The following is an 18632-nucleotide window of genomic DNA, read 5'->3' on the forward strand; positions in this document are numbered from 1 at the left end:
GTTAACCAATGTCACCATAATAAAAATAAATTAAAAAAGAAAAATTCCAAAGGCAACAGTAGCAGCTATGCAATACCTGACAGCTATGCAACACCTGACAGCTATGCAGTACCTGACAGAGTCTAGCCTTCAGCAATTCACAACTGCTTTATTGTCACTGGACTGGTTTTATGCCATGATTTTTACATGTCTTCCCTGCTACGTAGTCTTCCTTGCTCCTGACTACTTAAAGCTACAGACTTCCCATCAATTTGGTATACTAATCAATATGCTTTCCATAAATTCTTTTTCTATTTGAATCAGTCAGAATTGTCTTCTGTTGCCTGCCATTAAAAACACAGACTGAGGCATTTAATGATTAAATAATTGATACGAAAAAATTATACTTATCAAATCTTTTTACCTTCGTGTTCATTGATGTTTTATAAAATTTGCCACTATGGCCTTAAATAACAGCTGCTTTATACACAATGGTATGTTCTAACAACAATAAAAAAAAATTTCAAATCAGGTTTCCTTATCTTTTTCAAAAGCAACACAAACAAACAAATATAATAACAATCATTTAAGGGTGACTTTTGAGATTCAGAGTTAAGCTTTATTAAGAATTCTTACCTGTCAGGAATACCTAGCCTCTTCACACTTCTATAAACAGAAAGAGTATTTGCAACATGTCGATAATTAAACCAGAATCGGGATGTACACACCTGAAGTATTAAAACAAATATATTACTTTTATGAATCAAGATAAGCCACAAAGTTATAGAATTATTTCTTTTTAGATGCCCAAAGAAAGAGTTTACCATAATTCAGGCTTAAAACAGTAAAGAACATAAAGAATTGTCCATAAAACCAATCTCTCTAGAGGAAGTCTTTCATAACTAGCATTAAATAAAAAGACCATTCAGCTTAAGAGAAAACAAACCTTTGAGGAATTCAATCAAATATTGAATCAATTTATTTACTCTCAATTTATGTGTTTCTATAATGTTCCTGTTTTCTAAAAGATTAAATTCTTTAAAATCAAAGACAATGCCCATAATCTCTTCACAGGAAAGAAAATTAGCTACCTTGGGTTATATAATATTCCTTTCACTCTGGATTGCTTACTAATTTCAGTTGTGAAAAATGTAAAATAAAGACTAAAACATAACATACAAAACAGTTTTATATGTACATAAGAGATGCATTATAAAGAAGCTGTTGAACTGAGTAGAAAACTAAAAACATTTCAAACTAGTTTTACACTTAACAAAAAGAAACTTCACCATAATGTTCTGCAATTATTTTTCTATATTTGACATAGAGAATAAAAGTTCTAAAATGACACAAAATGGAATTTAAAAAAACATTCCTAAAAATGATATCAAAAGTACTTGGAAAATCTAACACCAGGCCTCAAAAGTCAGCCCTCTTAACTATTTACCCACCAAGTACCCTCCTATCCCCTATCACTTACCTCTGTGAATAGTAAGTATAATGACAGTATTGAGAATAACATAAATGTTCTTGCCCCTACAAATAGAAAGGAACTACAAGATTTTTAATTAAAATGACTTTTCAACCTGGACTCCAAAAGGAAAAGACTAAAATTTCTGACTACATAAAATGTAAACTCCTTATGTGAAAAATACCACAAAATCCTAACCAAAATGAAAAACTTAAAATAACTATAAGGAAAAGATGAACTCAATTTTTAAAAATGAGCAAAGGATGAGAGCAAGCATTTCATAACAAGAGTATTAAAAATGGGCAATAAAACTCTTAAAGATGTTCAACTTCTGTCATAATTTAAAAACAAAATCAAATTGATAAGTATCCAAAAGTCTGACAATTCATAGTATTGGCAAGAATGTAAAGGAATGAATACCCATATCCTACTGATGGGAATGTAAACTAATATAAACCTTCTAAGAGGGTAATATGCAACTTACATCAAGTTTGAAAACGTCCTTATCTTTTGATTTAGCTCATCTAAGTATGCAAAAATATGTATTCAAGGATTTTCACTATAACACGGCCTGTATTAGCAAAAATTAAAACCAAAGCTAGAAACGAAATCGCTATCCATCAGCAAAGAATCTACAGGTTCCCTAACTTGAGCAGAAATTTATAAACTTGAGCAGTATAATTAAACTTGAGCAGTATAACTGATATCTGAATTAGTCATAATAAAAACCGGTATATTCAGTGCATTTTACTATACACAAAAGGCTTTTGTCATCTATTATAATACTTAATTAGCATAAACCTAAGAAACTGCTCTCATTTTCACCAGCAATTTACAAAACAAAATTAAGGTGGAAAAAAAGAGACAAGGAAATACCAATTTAAATGATCACATATTCACTGAATGGAATACAAAAAAAAAAGCAAGTTGTAAATGAACATGTGGTATGATCCATTCCTCTTTTTAAAAGAAGGCAGGAATAGAAGGAATAGACACAAATGTGATTATATGCATTGGAAATTTCTAAAAGGATACAAAGAAACTGGTAATAGTGATTATAGAGAATAAAAATGGGGGTCAAAGAGTACAATAACTTTTCATTTTCCACTCTTCCACACTGTACTTTTTTAAATCATGAGTATGAATTATCTTTATAACTTTTTTTAAATTAAACAGAGGCAAAAATGTTTTATTACAAGTCGATCCTTAGACTAAAATAGAATCCAATTTTCCTTCTATCTCCCTCTGGTGGCAAAAGCTTTCTCAGTCATAGTACAAGAGCAAAGGGATATTTCATTTATCTCCGGTCATCTAGTCAAGACTAAAAACAAATTACAAACTGGGAAAAAGATATATATTGTTTTAAAATGTGAATTACATAACATTGAAAGAAATGCATGTTTAGTACTTCCAACTTGGCCCTGGTCAAATGTCATAATTATCCATTTAAGAAATTACTATTTATTGAAGTCTCACTATATACTAAGTCAAAGTTAATGTATAAAATATTGTACAAAATATGAAAACTACAGTTATTGTGAAATGCTCAGCAATAATTCTTTTTCACCTCTATATCTCATATGAAACCCACGTTACTGATGTTGGAGAGAGACTTGCTTAGAGGTTTCCTAGAAAAAGGCAGGCTTTAATGTGTATATAGTACAAGCTAACAAGCTCTTATTCTAAAGGATGAGTCCTTTGGCAGTTAGTTGTCTGCACACAGGCAATTACTATTTTAAGAATTCCCATAGGGACACTAATCATGGAAGAGCCCTTAGTTTCTTGTAGTGCAAGTTATCCTCTCAAATGGGTAAATCACAGCCTGCCTCCTGATAGTTTTCCCCACTCTTAAGTGGTCTTTGAACCTGTCTCATCTTGGGCAGCTTTTGTTCAATTCTTTCATAAGATATCTTGTGAGGGGTAGCATATAGAAAGTGTTTTTTCCTGGAGAACAAGAAAACGAGCTGTAAACCCATGTTATATTGTTCTATTTAATCACAATAAAATTATATTGAATACAAATACATGTAGTAGCTATAATTACTCTATATTTACTTCTAGCAACCCATAGATAACTATATACTTTTATGAAACTATTCTCAATAAACTTACAAGGCCTCAAACATTCAATCTTAGTAAAGTTATTTATAGTTGTACATGTCTATTCTACACTTTTAGTTGAATTCCTCTACCCACTTCCTGTTCATTCCTGCTATAGTCTTAAAATTCATGTTCTCCAATTTTCTTCCTTTTCTTACAAGAATTACTGACTTTAAAATGCTATACATACTTTGCTTCCTTCATTTTTCACAAAAATCAGCTTCTATTCTTGCCTCTTTATTTCCTCATCCTTTCTTCCAGATAGCCCTTTTAAATATTTTTTATTAAGTCAAATTTATCTTCTAATCTTGTAAATAAATATCATTAAATGAATCTCCAGTAGAGAAACTATTATCCAAATACTTTCCAAGCATGAGAAAACAAAACTGATTACATGTATTCTACTTGGGGAATTATAAATACAAATTTATGAATCCAGATAAATTAAAGATGATAATTCACACCAACAAAGAAAAGGCAGGAAAAAAAAGGGCCAATGAGCAAACCTCACTAAAAATCAAAACGATGCAGATTAAAACAAAATGTTGCCCAGAAGTCAAGAAAAAAAGATAAAAATCAATATCAAACAGTTGACTCAAGATTAGAAATAGAGGTACAGCATTTCTATAGAACAATTATGCTCCGTGACTTCACAGCCTTATATCAGGAATTTATCCTAAAATGAGTCAAGTTCACAAAGATGTATGTATAAGGACATCCAACATAGCTCTATTTAAAATAATGAAAAAATTAGACTCTAAATGCCCATAACTGGTGATTACAGAACATTCATAAAAGAAAAAACAAAATAGCCTTTGGAAAAGATCACATATCATCATATCTACTTCCAGGGAAAGATTCCCCAAGATATCCTGCTATGGGGATGTAAAATAGCACATATAATATGATCCCAGTTATATAAAATCATATATCTTTATGCTTATATATGAAAAGAGAGGTTAGAAGAATGTTCATCAAAATGTTGATTCTGGCATGTGAGACTTGAAGACATTTTTCCTGTCTTTTTTTTTTTTCAATTGAGGTGAAATCCACAAAACAAAAATTTATCTCTGCCTTCTTCTGTTTCTGTATAATCTGAATTTTCTACAATGAACATCTATTTTTATAAAGAGAAAAAAATTGTTTAAGAAAAATAAAACAGCCTAGAGAGTACCTATAAACTAATGTTGTAAACAAGAAACACAATTACTCTTTCTATCAATTAAATAACTTTACATTTTATAAAATAGCACCCCTAATTTCTTAGTATAGTTTTTAACACATCACCACTTGACAGGTATACTTTAGGCAAAGAATATTACAAGTTGATATGGTCAACTTAAAATATATCTAATCAAAATACAGAATTTCTATTATAAGATATAAGAAAATAAATTTTAGTTTCAAAAATTTGATTCACACAAAATTTCTCAGACACATTTCTAAAGTGAACAGTATGGTATTCCTTTACAGAATATACTTACCAAAACTGCCCAGTTGTTTGTGTGGCCACTTCTAAAGAACTGTTCTGTTCGATCCTGTCAAATAATAGCAAAAAGATTAGAAGAAAGTCACATTTCCCAGAATAAAGACTTATAAAAGACACATAAGATTCATGGAGTTTTTATAGTTATAACAATAAATCATCACTATGTTTGTTTATAAAGATTCTAGTATTTGACCTTATGAAAGACTATAAATAAAGAGTTTATTTTTTGTTGGGGGGGCATTATTTTGATGAGGAGCTGTTTGTTCTTAAAGATTTTGTCTCAGACAGCTCTTCCTCGTTTTCCAGACTGAACAATTTTGGTCTTCAAATTGTTCATAACTTATTCCATATATTGATTCTATATCTAACAATTAATACCCTTCCAGTTGAAATTTCATTCACATTTGTTTGTTTTCTGTGCTAGATGCTTCCAATTATTTTATTTGAACTCACCAATATATTTTATTGAACACATTTTCTAACATACTGCCATGTACCATTTCACTAATCTATTAAAGTAAGTCTAAATTATATTTGCCAACATGGAACATTAAAATCCCTAGCATCCAATACCACACAGACACCTAATGAACATGATTTTAATTATATATTAAAATAATAACGAATATAAACCAAAATGACTTCAAATCTGCTCCCAAGCAGTATTAATTACTAGACCAAACTGCCTGGATTCAAATCTGGGCCCTATTACTTACTTGCTGTATAAACTTAGGAAAACTGCTTAACTTCTCTGTGCCTCCATTTCCCCATCCACGAAATGATAATATTACCTGACTCACAGAATGTAGGAATGGTGACTGAAATCTAGTGATTACATAACAATTTTTAGCTGTATTAATTTTCAACTGACGAGAAAATCTCAGGGAGAATGAAATGAAAAATTCACTCAAATGTGTGGGTATCATACATATACCCACACACCCACACCCACACGCACACTCACACATATATATTTTTAACCTTAACAGCTGCCTAGATGCTAAGAAAGCAATGTGCTATACAGTGATAAAGCATTGGTTTAGGAATTTGAAGACCTGAGTTTTAGCCCAGGTCATATCGGTCAGCTGACTACGAGACTGGGTTAAGTCATTTAGCTCTTTAGACTGGACTTTCCTCATGTAGAAAAAGTGTTGACCCAATAATCTTTAATATCCCTTCCAACTCCAAAATTCTTTCTTCATTAAGACTTCAGTGAAATTTGTGGTTGTTGACAATATAGGCACTGTAAAGTTACTAATTCATTCTAAATATAGTTAGTAGAGAACTTATTAAGTGTCAGGTACCATGTAATGTACAGTAATATAAAAATCATTGAAAAGCATGCTGCTTTCTCTCAAGAATCCCGGGTTCAATTAAAGAAGATAAGCATGCAAACACATTACACGACAATATAACATTCATTCATTCATTCATCACATTCATTAGGTACCATGTGCCAGTCATGGTCTTGAGTGCTCAGAATACAATGATGGGCAAAACAATCATACTACTTGCCTTCAAAGAATTTACTATCCAATTTGATAGACACACATTAAGCAGCTAAGGACAAAGTATAACAGAGGGGAATGACCTGATCTGGGAGTGAGGGCTATGGGCATGGGTCAGAGAAGGTTTCCTTAGAGAAGTGACATTTGGGTTACGATCCAAAAGATGAAAAGAAGAGGGAAGATAATTCCAGAGGAAAAATGGGCCCTAATGACAGACAGATGGGGGCTTAAAGGTTTTAAGAAACTGAAAGATTAGCACGACTAAAAGTTTGAAAGAGAGAATTGGAGGTGTAAGCAGGGGCCAAAGTATGCAGGGCCTTGTTTATGAGTCAGAATGAAGATTGTGCTCTTCATCCTTAAAGCAATATTAAGATGTATATAGGTGACATGATCAGATTTGTATTTTGAAATGCTACTCTGGATGCAGCTTGGAGAACACTGGAAAAATGACTTGATGCAGACTAGTTAGGGAGCTATTGCACTCTAAGTGAAAGACAATGGAATAACAGTGCAAAGCATACATGGATTATAAAATGAGTGCTATACTAACTTAATGTACAAATTATAATAGTAAAAGAAAAGAGATAGGGAAAGGTTCTATAGAGGTTATGCTTTTACTGCATCTTAGTAAACAGAATAAAGAGGTATAAAACATGGTAATGTGAAAAAGCACAGCAATGATCAATACAGAGAGAAATGATATCCAAAATGAAGCATACAAGATAATCTACTGGAATAAAGGAGGAAAACAAAACTTCTATTCACATTATCTAAAAATATGCTTTATAAATATTAAATATATAAATCAGCAATTCATGAATATGTAGAGAGTGTATCCTCAATATTTTTTTAAACTGGTGTTGTGTGTATTCAAAAAGTTTGGAGTCCACTGATCTAAGCTCAATGTACTGAGATGGTGTGGGGAATGGGCTCCAATATGAAGACTGAAAGAGTAGGCAGAGACCAGATCATGCATGATGTTAACTTTATTCTGTATGCAATGGAAAAACATTGAAAAGACTCAATCAGAGAATAAACTGAACAGGTTTAGATTTTATGAAGACTAATCTAGCATCTACATGAGGGAGTTTAGAAACCTCGGGGAAACAAGATGAGTTATTACAACAGTCTACATAAGAAATGACCAGGCCTGCATTAAACCAGTGGAACTAGAGGAAAAATCAATTTTAGAAGTTCAGAACATAGAATTTAGTTTTAATTCAAATGTGGGATAAAAGACTTTACTTTTAAAGACTTCAGGTTTCTATCGAAGGAACAACCTCATAGGAGACGGGATAGGGAGACAGAAGATAAAACTCTGGACACAGATTTTCAAATATCTGCCGACCATATTGATCCCTTAGCCAGCTCGATATGCAGGCCTGAAAATGATGCCAGAGATCAAGAGTGTTGAATTGGACTAAGGTCTTAGCGTACAGGAGATAGTAAAGGCTTGAAAAAGGCCAGAAAGTGCTGTGAGCCAAAAATAAAACACCGTATCCACCTGACTCCTATCAAAGGGAAGCGTCGTAGTTTAATAGTAGAAAAGTTAAATGCTGCATTCTGTTCACATTTCACCAGATAGGAACTGCACATTTGTCGGAGCAAAGGATCGGGTCCCCTACCTCTCCGTGTCCTGGAATTCGATTCTTTTAATTCGTCATTTTAAAAGGCTGAAACAGACCGAAATGTCCTATCCAGACCCCTGTAATACCCTCCCCACAGTCTAGTCTGACTAGTAAGAGGCTGATGACTCCAGGCTTCCCTCAGCTTTTGCATCAGACATCTGCTGGGGAGCTCACAGACACAACAAAGCTGTCCTCCCAGGGCCCTGTCGTTCAGAGGGCCTGACTCCTACCTCGATCTGACTAGTAGCCAAGCTGTCGAAGGACAAGAGCAACAGCACTGCAAATGCAGTCACACCCTGGCTCAGAATATAAGTGGCGACCATGTTTGCCGGCTCCGTTCTCCTGCACCTGGAGGGCGGAGCGAGTGCCGTAAAGCAGCGCGGCGGGTTTTGCGTGTGTGGTTTGGTTGGTTTTTTTTTTTTTCTTTTTCTTTTTTTTGCGACGCCAGCCCCACCTCCTTGAGGCCGCTGTCTCGCCAGCCTTTAAAAGTAAGTGCTGCCGGAGAGTTGCAGTTTCCGGATTAGCTGGGAGAAGATAGGGAGAACCTCAATTCTTTAACTGCATTTTCAGTTCTTGCATTACAAAGTAGATATAACGTTGAAATTTTTTTCGAAAGATGAGGAAGAAATACCTGTAATCACATAAACTCAGAAGCTACTTCTTTTTTTGCGTAGTGCTGCCAAGTCTTTGAATATATGAAGCATGTGTGGGAAGAGCAAGCGTTTCGGCACAAAAAGATGATTAATTGATCGACTGCAGATAGGAAGATGGGTAGGTCCTGCAACAGGTTTGGAGTCTATTTTTGAAAGTATGAATATGAAGAAATTAAATTTTTGTTCTGTAATTGTGGAGCTAAAACTTATTTCAAAGATGATCTGAGGATTTAATAAATACATGTATATTCGTTCCATTATGTCCATCACATGTATTCAATTTTAAGTTATGCTTTTCATATAGCATGACATAAACGTGTTTATGCTGCTTCATAAGCTTCATAATTTTAACATTGAATGGTAATATTGAATTCCACCCCATACTGATTCCTCAGCCAAAGTAATTGCCCTTCTATTGGACAATAAAAAATTTCTAAGCTTTACTATAAAATAATATTGTAAAGAGTATCTTCGTGCACTTGGCTTTTTACATTTGTTGAATTATTTTCTTTGCATAATTTTTTTTGTAACCAGAGTCAGCATTTAGACTAAAATTTAATTCATTTATGCATTAAGTGAATAATTGACCTAGCAACTAAAAAAGAAAACAAGCATTTGATTATCAGATCAAAATCACACACATCCATGGTTGCTCTAATAAAAGTTTTTATGCGTACCATCACAATAAGCACCATAAAGTTTATCCATGCTGTTTTTACTATTCGTCAATCAAGTAATAACATATTGATTCTATTAACTGTTAGATCACTTTATTTTTGCTCTCTCTACTTACCTATACTCCTACTATATCTTCTTTTTCATTCTCTTTTTCTCTCTCCTCCTTCCTGCACCAAGAAGACCATTGTGCTATTCATTCACTCAGTGGATGTTCATTAAGCACCAATTATGTTCCAGGCATTGTGCTAGTCAAGGGCAAAAGAAGAGAGAACAAAAAAAGTCCGGTCCTCATGGAGCTTATAATCTAGGGGAGGCAGGCATTAATAATAGAAGCATTTAAACAGATGGAAAAGTCTAACAAGGGAGTTCCTAGTGGTGGACCCAATCTTGTAAGAATATAGAGATGAAATTGGTGAGTTAATGAGGCAAAGATGGAGGGAAGGAAGAGATTTCAAGGCAGAGGAAATAGCTGTTGCAAAGAACCTGTAACAGAAGAGAGGTTTGGCTTATTAGGGAAACTTTTTGAATGACTTTGTGCTTCCAGTTCAAAACAAAAGAGAGTGCTGCAAGATGAAAGTGCATTGCCAAGCAGGTGCCACCTCCCTCCAAAGCCTTGAGCATCAGGTCATAGAAAGCCTCAGAATGGCAAAGATCATGTTGGCTCCAGTGAGCAGAATGGCTGCAGATAGAGCATTTGGGAGGTCATTGCTCCAATTCAGGCGATGGTATCCTGGATCAGAGTGGTAAGAGTAGAGATGATGAAAAATGGAGAGAACCAAAGAGGATTTGAAGATTACAACCAACAGAACATGTCAATGGATTATATTTGGGAAGTAGGAGAGAGGACAGTTTCAAGGATAACTTTTGGATATTTGACTTGCACAACTGAATGCTTAGTAGAGCCATTTTTTTTTAAATTTAAGAATCATAGGAAGTGAGGCAAATTAGGATTTATATACAAGCGAGGCCTGGCTTAAATATTTACCCAGCTCATTTGGAAGACAAACTCCGATAAATTTATTATAAATATTTTGTGACTACTACATAAATGTTGACACAAAGTAAAATGAGTAAAAATGATAAATTTAATCAGGATCAGAACATGGCCCCTGAGAGATTTTGCAATTTGCTTAATATTATATAGTTTAATTGCCACAGGCAAGTCTGTTTGCTACAACGTAGAGCAAACAGTGGAAACATTTTATATCTAACAGTCAAAGCATTCCTTTGGGCAAGATAAAATTTGATAAAATGAAATTAAATATATAATAAAATACAAATTAAAACAATTAAAGCAAAAGTGCTTTCTTTATGGTGAATTTATATCATTTCCTAGTACTGATTTTAATATTTGACCACTTTAAATTCCATTTCAGTTTGGCCTCAAATATTTTTCTTCTCCCAGTGAGCCATTTAATAATAGTTGTTATGCTATAATCAATTTCTATCTCATGACCTTCTCATTAGTTTCAGAAAGAACTCATAATAACATTGCTTCAAGAGTAGAGCAACTGCCCTTCCCAATCTGATTTTTGGAAATTGTGTGTTGTCATAAAAATGTCATTATGACCTAGACAGAAAGTCCTGTTGCATGCTTTAGTGATATAAAACTCTGTATCTCATTAGTAGTATAATCCTCCCTTGTCAATCAAGAAACCACTGCTTCTCTCAGTATAAAGTTAATTGACAAAGTTCAAGTCTCCATGCGCTGAGAATTTCCTACAAGTGCAATTGACTTTATTTAACTTTTGTCCTTATAAGAAGAGCAAAGTGCACAGAGAGAAGAAAGTCATGTAAGATAGTGCAGTGATGCAACTACAAGCCAAAGAACATCAGGGATTGCTAGGAGCCACCAGAAGCTAGGAAGAGGCAAGGAAGAATTCTTCCCTAGAGTCTTCAGAGGGACCACTGCCCTGCCATCACTTTGATGTCTGATTTCTAGCCTCCAGAAACATGAGAGTAAATTTCTGTTGTTTTAGCCACCTATTTTGTGGTATATTGTTAAGGTAACCCTAGGAAACTAATACTGGATCTAAGGTAGCTATTTTCAAAACCAACCAATATTTTTTAATATTATGCTATCAGCATTTATTATTTCTTCCACTTCCTTAATTTCTTACAGAAATAGAGTCAATGAAGAACAGTTTGTTTTGTGATGATTAGAGTAATCGGTATTTATTCATTCCATAAACATTTGAGGACAGTATTAGAGAAGATGATTTGGCCCCAAAACAACAGACAGTCCCACTAAAAGTGATTTAAACTAAAAGGATATTTAATTATCTGGTAAGATAAGTAGTCCACTGAAAGATGGTTTCAACGTTGGTTTGCAAATTCATTGATGTCTCCAAAGACCAAGGGTCCTCCTGCTCCACTGTTTCAGCATATTGGCTTTAAGACTCTGATTTGTTTCTCATGGTAGCAGGATGGCTGCTGAAGCTCCAAATATCATATTATTGTGTATTAAAGAAGACAATCTTAGTAAACTCCTAACAAATGTCCCCTTATGTATGATTGTCCAGGGCTTGTTCACATGCCCATTTCCAGACTTGACAAAGGAGCACAGGGTTGGTGAATCTAGCCCAGATCAATCACTATTTGTACCGAGCACCTCCCCCACATCCCCAGCTGCTAACATTACATTTAGAAAACAAGCTAGGGTTCTGTTAGCAAAGAAGGAAGAGAATCACTGGGGCAAAGTATATGCATATTTAATTTGATGAAACAGAGCCATATTTCTCTCTGAAATGGATGCTCCATCTAAACTGCCACCAGCAATGCATGAAGATTCCTATGCCCCCACAACCGGCATTTCTCTTTTCTTTCTTTCTTTTTTTTTCATTCTAATAGAAGTTAAGTAATAGCTCATTGTTTTAATATGCATTTCTCTGAGTAATAATACTTTTGAGCATATCTTCATACACATGCTAAGCTTTAGGATTTCCTCTTTTGTAAATTGTCTACTCATAGTCTTTGCCCATTATAAAGTTGTGTTTTCTATCTTTTCCTTGTTTGTTTGCAGGAGTTCCTTATGAAGGACAGATATTTAATCCTTTATTAGTTTTAGATATTCAGATATGTTCTTCTGTTCTTTCAACTTTGTTTATGTGGTCTTTGAATGAACAGAAATCCTTTCAATGAACAGAAATCCTTAATTAAATAAGATTAAAATATACATATTTGACAGGGTTATTGTGAACTTTAAATATTATTGTGGCTATAAAACTCTTGTCTATAGTGCCAGGTACAAAGTAAGTGCTTAATAAATAAATCTCAGATATTATTATTTCTATTTTTGTTGTTATTCATTTGACTCTATCTTTTCCAGAAGTTACAATTATCTTTTGCTGCCATTACACCTTGCACATATTTCAATTGTAACAATTGTTATATTGTCTTTGAGGCCAAGGACCATGCCTTATTCATCTCATGGTCCCACGACTTAGGACATACTAAATAGTGCTCAATAAATGTATTTTTAATAAATATATAAATAATGAAGTTTCAAAGAAATTTAAATAATGAAGGATACTAACTGGGGGAAATAATAACTATAGAAGTCATGAAAGTTTTATATTTTAAAAAATAGAAAATATTTCTAAAAGACATATCTGATAAAGGAGTGTTATCTAAAATATATGAAGAACTCTTAAAAACTCAGCTCTAAGAAAATGAACAACCAGATTTTAAAAATATGCAAAAGACACCTCACCAAAAAAAGATATACAGATGGCAAATAAGCATATAAAAAGATGTTCAACATCATATGTCATTAGGGAAATGCAAATTAAACAATAACGAGCTACCACTACATAGCAGCTACTAGAATGGCCAAAATCCAAACACTGACAACACTAAAGCTGTCTAGGATGTGGAGCAGCAGAAACTCTCATATATTGCTGGTGGAAACACAAAACGGTACAGGAAGACAATTTGGTAGTTTCTTACAAAATTAAATTCACTCTTACCATGTAATCCAGCAGTTGTGCACCTTGGTATTTTCCCAAATGGGTTGAAGGCTTATGTCCACACAAAAACCTGCACATAGATCTTTATAGCAACTTTATTCATAATTGCCAAAACTTGAAGCAACTGTGTTCTTCAGCAGGTAACTGGATAAATAAATTGTGGTCCATCTAGCTCATAAAAGAAATGAGCTATCAAGCCATGAAAAGACATGGAAGAAACTTAAATGTATATTACTAATTGAAAGAAGCCAATCTGAAAAAGCTACATACAATCAATAAATGATTCCAACTAAACACATTCTGAAAAAGGCAAAGCTAAATAGATTATGAAAAAGATCAGTAGTTGCCAAGGACTGAACAGGGGAGGGAGGCAGGGGAGGGATAAATAGGCAGAGCACAGAGGATTTTTTGAGCAGTGAAACCATTCTGTATAATATTACAATGGTGGATACATGTCATTATACATTTGTCCAAATCCATAGAATGTACAACACCAAGAGTGAAGCCTAATGTAAACTATGGACTTTGGGTAATAACGGTGTGTTAGTATAGGTTCATCAATTGTAACAAATGTACCACTGTGGTGTGGAATATCAGTAGTGTTAGCGGTTGTATGTATAAGGCATGGGGGCACAGTATATATGAGAACTCTGTACTTTCCACTTTATTTTGCTGTGACTCTAAAACTTCTCTAAGAAATAAAGTCCATTAAAAAATAAAATAACATCAATAAAAAGAAGAGATTATATTATTGTTACAAAACAAAGAAAGACGATTGGCAAGGGCCAAATTCAGTGAATTAATCTGAAAGTGACATGGCATGTCAAAGAAAGTAAAAGGGGACATTTTAAAACAATTCTATGTTTGATATATAAATTTATCTTAAGAGTTGTTTTAATTACTAACAAACATTTTTAACCACATCAGCTAATAAATAGCAGGATGGATAGATTATAATTGCAAATAAGAACAATCGTATGGATAGTCAGCCAAAGGGAGGAGAAAAGTTAAAGGACATAGATAATCGACACGTGCTAATCATTACCTAGACCTTTAATGTTAGCTCTATATCAATACTTGACAGATTCATCAACAACTGAGAAATTATTTAAGACTCAGAATTTTCCACTAGCCTAAAAATTCTTCTCAGAAATGACTCTGAATTTGTCCAAATGTCACTGTGTCCCTGCAGAGTTATATTCAGCACTTTATATAGTTTCTTTGAGTGTATGTGAATGAACAAATAGTCATCATTTATACTTAAGGAAATTAGGGGTTTAGATTTCAGTTTGATAGGTTTAGGTTAGACCTCTGAGATAAACTCATGACCATAATATTTTTTAAGGAGGCTGTGAACTACCTCTTCTGTAGACTTTTGAGAATATCGTAGAGTGTATTTTATAAATAGTGTTTGCAGTAAGTCCTCTTCAGTTGCCATAAAAAACATATGATTCCATACGTACACCTTAATCTTTCTGTTTCTTCATTTAATTTTCTTGTTGTCTAAGGAACATACCTAAAAAGTGGAACCCCTTCCAAGGTCCCCAGGACTAACAGTGATCAGTCTCAACTAGAAATGCTTTTCTCAACTTCCTGTTTGTCAATTTTCTTAAGTTGAACTTAACGATCTTACCTATAATCACGATGAATTACTATTCATGGAGGCTAAACTGAACATAGAACGTCTAGAGCCCACCTTGTGGCCTCATGAGTCTGTCATGTTGACATAGTGGTTTAAAGTATATTAATGGAGTCAGAACTACTTGATTTGTGGTCGCAGCTAGACATTATTAGCTATATCTCCTTGGGAAAGTTATATAGTTCTTCTATGCTTTGGTTTTCTCATATGTAAAATGGACATAATAATAATGCTTACTTCTTGAGATATTACATATATATGCCTTAGCTCAGTGTCTGATACATAATATATACTTAATTAATGTTAGTTATAAATATTTTCTTTTTCTTCTCCCCTATGGCCAGCCCTATTCCCTGCCCCCAGCAAGTTCTCCAGTTTGTTCTCTGCTTGCATTAATAGAACACCAAATTGCAGGTCTGTGGAGGCAAAAATTACTCTGGTAGTCTGATTTGCAACTGCACTGCAAAATTTACTTCCACTGCCTTCTTGAATTTCACTTACTCAATAAAATAATTTATTTTCAATATTCTTGTTTTTCACATAACTTTAAGGAAATCTTTGCAAATTTCAACTTAATAGTTCTAATATATATATATCTATATATCTATATATCTCCATGGGAATAGTAGAATCAATAGAGTTAAGTTATAATCACATTGCCAGACATCTCTCTGTAGTGGCATATTCTGGCAAAAAAAAAAAAAAAAAAAATTAACGAAAATTTTCACATAAACTAGATTTTTTCATAGAATTTCTAATTTTATCTGTCAGTTCTGATGAAAAAGCCCAATATTTTCATGTGTGGTTACAAAGCTTCCCTGCCAATAAGAGATAAATTGTTTTGAAGAAAGAATACCTATCAGTGAAAGATATGTAGGGATAGCATGTCAGTAAATTTCTTTAGCTTCATCTTATTGTTTCAAGAAAATACAAAACAAAAATTACTTTAGTTCTTAAGGGCATCATTAGGAATAGAGGTATCACAATAAATTTAATCAAAATAAAATGTACTTTTACTCCTTTTCTTTTGTGTCAGTACAATGAAATGAATATAAATGCTTTGTTCACGTTTATTTTTACAATTAAAGCTTTTCATTATTTAAGATCTAAGTTGATTTTCAAATAAGTAAAACAAATATTAATGTCCCCATGTGACTCTCTCATTTTCTTATTCCTTCTTTAAAGGATATTTATAATTATTTCAAATAAAAGTTAATGAGGCAATTTTAAGCCAGGTTTGAGGATTTTAAAAAATCTATATATAATTAAAGAAAGTTGTCTAAAACTGATTTTGGACACTTTAGTAAAGACATAGTTCAAGCACTTGCTGTCTAACTACCATGTGCCAGGCATTACAGTGAGCCCCACGGATAAAGAAAAAAACAAAAATGAATAACACAGTCAGTTGTTAGTTGCAAGAGGCTCATTCTGCAGGCCAGGAGAGAGAGAGCAGTCACTTGAATAAATACTAGAGTAACAGGGATTTAGAGCTATAATCAAAGTATATCTAAAGTTCTACCAGAGTACAGAGAAATTGTTAACTCTTACAAACAATTCTTTAACTCCAGTTTCTCCATTTGTATAATGGAGACTAACATTAGCCCTATCTCATAGAGTCGTTAAAAAGATTAAATGAGGTAATAAATGTGAAATGTTTAGCACTGTGGCTGGCATATGGTAAGTACTCACTAAGTTTAATGGCTGTCATTATTTTTAGTATTGTTATAATTATTATTATGAAGAGTCAGGGAAGGTTTCACTGAGCAGGCAACCTCAGAATCGGGTGTTCCGAGATGGGGAGAAAGACTAAGAATTTGCCTCTTTGGAAGGGGCATTCCAGGCAGAAGTGAGGACATGAGCCAAGATATAGAATCAGGGGAAGCCATGCTATTAACTTTTGAGGAATGACAAGTAAGCCAAGAAACTGAAATGTAGGAGCATGGGTCTGAGTGTGGAAAATGATGCCAGACTGTAAAGAATGATGTATTAAATGCCAAGTGCTAAAATGAACTTCATACTGTGGACAATACACGGCCATTAAAAATTTTCATGTGGCAAAGTACTATGATCAAATTTATATTTTAGGAAGATAGCAGTAAAAATATTAGAGATAGTTAGGAAGCATTGATAATAGTTTTTATGAGAAAAGTAATAGCTAACATATAATGCTTATTATGTGCATATGCTAATTGTTTGCCTGATTTATGTATATTAATTCTTATAACAGCCCTATAAGGCAGATGCTATTATTATCTTCATAATAAAGATTATAAAATTAGATATACAGTTATTAAATACTTTGCTTAAGCTTCCATAGCTAGTGTAGAGGTTAGGTTTCAAAACCAAAAATCCCTATTCCTGAAACTGCATATTTATCTACTATCATTCACTGCTCAAGTAATAGAGTCAAGCTAGAGAAAAAGGAGTAAGAATGGAAAAGGAAGTTGTATTTAAGAGGCATTTTGAAAGTAGAATTGACAGAATTCGATGATCGATTTTTAACTCAATAAAGATTTATTAAGTTCCTACTACACGGCAAGCACTTGCAGCTGCAACAATGAAAACCCGGACAATGGCACCTCTTTCCATGAAACTTGTTTGCCAGTGGAAGAGCAGACCATATGTAGTTCATAGTAAGAACAAAAACAAAAAGAAATAGAATGATGGGTAATAGAAAATAATAGAAGGGGAACGACTTAAGTCAATTGTGACTCTGAGAAGGTGGCATTTAAACTAAGCTGTGAAGAATCCTAATAAGACGGCCATGGGTTAAAAAAAAAAATATGAGTTATTAGAGTTTGGCAAAAAGGAGAATCGTGGTATGAGATAAGGTTGGAGAATTAGGCATAGAACAGTTTATATAGGACCTTTAAGTCCAGGGTAAAAATTTTGATATAACCCTTAGTATAATGGGATGATCTGAAAGGTTGAGAGGAGAAGAAAGAATTGGTATTGAGGGGAGAGAAAGAGCTGAGGGCTGTTGAAAATGCTTTCAGAATGGGTGACTGAGAGATGATGCTTTTCTATCACAGATGGCAAATAAGGAAGGAGGAGCAAATTGGGGTTGTGGGGCCTAATAGTGAGTTCAGGTCGAGCCATTTAGAGTTTGAATTACTTACAGAACCTCCAAACTAGAAACATTGGTCTAGACTGAGCTTACTAGCAGAAGAGTCAAAGGTAGATGTGATTATGTGTGAGTCATAAGCTGGTCCTTGGAGTCAACGGTGATATCACCCAGGGAGCACCTGCAGATCAGGGTTTAGGCAAAGTAGATGGAAAAACAGCCTAAAAAAGAGGCAGTGAGGAAGAAGAAAGACCAATAGGCAGGGAATTGGGGTGGAAGAGAGGTAGGCCATTAGGGAGAACGCATACAGTAAACATCAAGAAGGAAGAGACCTGGGAAGAAGGGTTAGTTTTGGGGATTCAGAGGTCATTATGATCTTTAATAGAGAAATTAAAAACCACCTCTCATTTTCCACAGAAACCCATCCAAAGCCTGGCCAATCCAATCACTGTAAC

The 18632-nt window shown here is 33.8% G+C and overlaps 1 protein-coding gene across 1 annotated transcript in view; it reads right to left on the reverse strand.

Annotated features, from left to right (window-relative positions):
• The window catches only part of PIGK (phosphatidylinositol glycan anchor biosynthesis class K), a 97075-nt gene extending 88526 nt beyond the window's left edge, over positions 1–8549 (reverse strand). The window contains exons 1-3 of the mRNA XM_023528026.1: positions 8406–8549; positions 5035–5088; positions 616–707 (exon numbers count right to left, since the gene is read on the reverse strand). Coding sequence (XP_023383794.1) covers positions 616–707; positions 5035–5088; positions 8406–8498 — 239 coding nt within the window. The 5' untranslated portion in view covers positions 8499–8549. The remainder of the gene's footprint in view (positions 1–615; positions 708–5034; positions 5089–8405) is intronic.
• Between the last annotated feature and the right edge of the window lie 10083 nt (positions 8550–18632).

This window comes from Pteropus vampyrus, unplaced genomic scaffold (assembly GCF_000151845.1).
Source record: "Pteropus vampyrus isolate Shadow unplaced genomic scaffold, Pvam_2.0 Scaffold22, whole genome shotgun sequence".
Taxonomy (NCBI): Eukaryota; Metazoa; Chordata; class Mammalia; order Chiroptera; family Pteropodidae; genus Pteropus; species Pteropus vampyrus.